This window comes from Elephantulus edwardii, unplaced genomic scaffold (genome assembly GCF_000299155.1).
Source record: "Elephantulus edwardii isolate Elephantulus edwardi_28Jun2011 unplaced genomic scaffold, EleEdw1.0 scaffold00133, whole genome shotgun sequence".
NCBI lineage: Eukaryota > Metazoa > Chordata > Mammalia > Macroscelidea > Macroscelididae > Elephantulus > Elephantulus edwardii.
The window spans coordinates 3,543,630-3,545,949 of NW_006399883.1; the positions used below are offsets into that span (position 1 = coordinate 3,543,630).

Consider the following 2,320-nt stretch of genomic DNA (forward strand, 5'->3'; position numbering starts at 1 on the left):
GGGAAGGAAAAAAGAGGCAAATGTATTTACAAAATAACAGTAATAATTGTTACTTGTGGACAATCAACTCTTATAGCATTTTCCAGATGTAGAAAGAGAACCTATGTTTGCTTACTACTAATCTATCACAACACCCAATAGAACATGGCCTAGCAGTATAAAATCATAAAGAATGCCATCAATTTATTAAATTATTATATAATTATTAACATCAGCGGAAATACTTCTCAGTGACTAATAAAGGCCAATATTGAAGAATGTTGCTCATTAGAAAAGAAGTAGGCATGCTTCGGGCTGAATACAGAAGCAGTTTTGTTTTAAGTCATTTAAAAAAGGCAAATAGCCTAAAGTTACTTAAGTAGAGACTCAATCACATCCTTGATTTTAAAAAGAGGAGGAGAAAATTCAATTAACACTGTTAGCAAAAGCATGCCGTGGGTGAAGAGATGAGTGGAGATCATTCACTACTGGATTTCTACCTTCTGGGAGTTTGTAGGGAGAGTCTAAATCTGAAAAATTAATACATGAGGATTGTCAAGAAAAGAAAGATGGAATAAAATATGAACACAGGAGATAAGATATGTAACTTTATAAATTTAAAACCCAGTGTTCTATACATACTCCCTGAAGTATTGTTCTTCCCAGTTTCAGGAGGGTCTGGATGAACAGGGTTAATGATACAACTCCAGAAGGTTTCATCCTTCTGGGCTTCTCAGACAGTCCAAGGCTGGAAATTACCCTCTTTGTGGTTGTGTCCATCTTTTACATGATCACTCTAGTGGGCAACATCACCATCATTCTTTTGTCCCACATAGACTCTCATCTCCACACACCCATGTATTTCTTCCTCACCCAACTCTCCTTCCTGGACCTTTGCTTCACCACCAGCTGCATCCCGCAGATGCTGGTCAACCTCTGGGGCCCAGACAAGACCATCAGCTACTTGGGATGTGCAGCTCAACTCTACATCTTCTTGGGATTAGGTGCTGCTGAGTGTGTCCTGCTGTTGGTCATGGCTTTTGACCGTTACATAGCAGTGTGTCGGCCTCTGCACTATGCGGTCATTATGCACCCAAGGTTGTGTAAGAAGCTGGTGTTTATGGTCTGGGTGAGTGGAATTTTTGGCACCTTGGTGCAGTCACCCACCACAATGAAACTGCCCTTCTGCCGTCACCACAAAGTAGACGACTTTGTCTGTGAAGTCCCTGCGTTGATCCGCCTAGCCTGTGGAGACACACACGTCAATGAACTCCAGATCTCAGTGATTGCAGGTATCTTCTTGATGGTGCCCCTACTGCTCATCCTTGTCTCCTATGGATCTATTGCCCAGGCAGTGTTGGCCATCCAGTCCCAAGAGGGAAGGAGCAAAGCCTTCCGCACCTGCTCTTCTCATCTGGTGGTCGTCTTGCTCTTCTACTGCAGTGGAACCGCCGTCTACATCCAGCCCAGGAGCTATTTTTCTCAGAAAGGAGGGAAATTTCTGACTCTCTTCTATACTGTGGTAACCCCTACTCTCAATCCCCTCATCTACACCCTAAGGAATAAGGACATGAAGGAAGCTCTTAAGAGGCTATTCAAGAAAGAATAATCAAGAAGTAATGTGAGGCTCCTACACAAGGATAAAATCAGCTTTCAACCAGGTCAGTTTATCACAGCCTGAAACTGGTGGTGCTTCATGCATAGATGAGTCTCAATTACCAACACTGTTCTGAAGAATTAAATTGTAATTTTTAAACAATGGACAGGTCAAAATAACATTTGATGTACTATGAATAGTTCATCACGAATATGACTAAAAAGGCACAGTTGCTTTCTCCATTATACAGTCAGAAAGTAAAAAATACATCAGTTCCTTGAAAACACACTATTTATAAAAAAAAATTACCGACTATCTTTTGAGGAAGAGAAAAGGAAACTGTAACAAAAGAGTAGGTAGCATCTCTACAGTTGGAAAACATACACAAAAAAATGAAATTGTGGGAACTTAGAGAAGCAGCCCAGATAGTAAGACCTGTTGTTTTTGTTGTTGTTGTTATGTGTTATGTTGTTATGTCGAGTCACTTGCAAATCATAGTGACCCTATGTACAACAGCCTTAAACCCTGCTCTATCCTGTGCCAATCGCACTGCCTCTGACGCACCCATCCCGATTACCCCAGTCACTGAATCAATCCACCTCGTAGAGGGTCTTCCCCTCTTACGCCGTCCCTCTACCCTGCAAAGCATGATGTCCCTCTCCAAGGACCAGTCCCTCTTTACAACATGTCCAAAGTATGTCAGACGACGCCCCAGAATCCCAAGGAGCAACCTGGTTTAACCTT

General features: G+C 42.0%; 1 protein-coding gene across 1 annotated transcript; it reads left to right on the plus strand.

Annotated features, from left to right (window-relative positions):
* Positions 1–661: 661 nt before the first annotated feature.
* On the plus strand, positions 662–1,588 carry LOC102877424 (olfactory receptor 2H1-like). The gene has a single exon (XM_006894023.1). The coding sequence runs from the start codon at positions 662–664 to the stop codon at positions 1,586–1,588; it is 927 nt and encodes a 308-aa protein (XP_006894085.1).
* Positions 1,589–2,320: the final 732 nt, after the last annotated feature.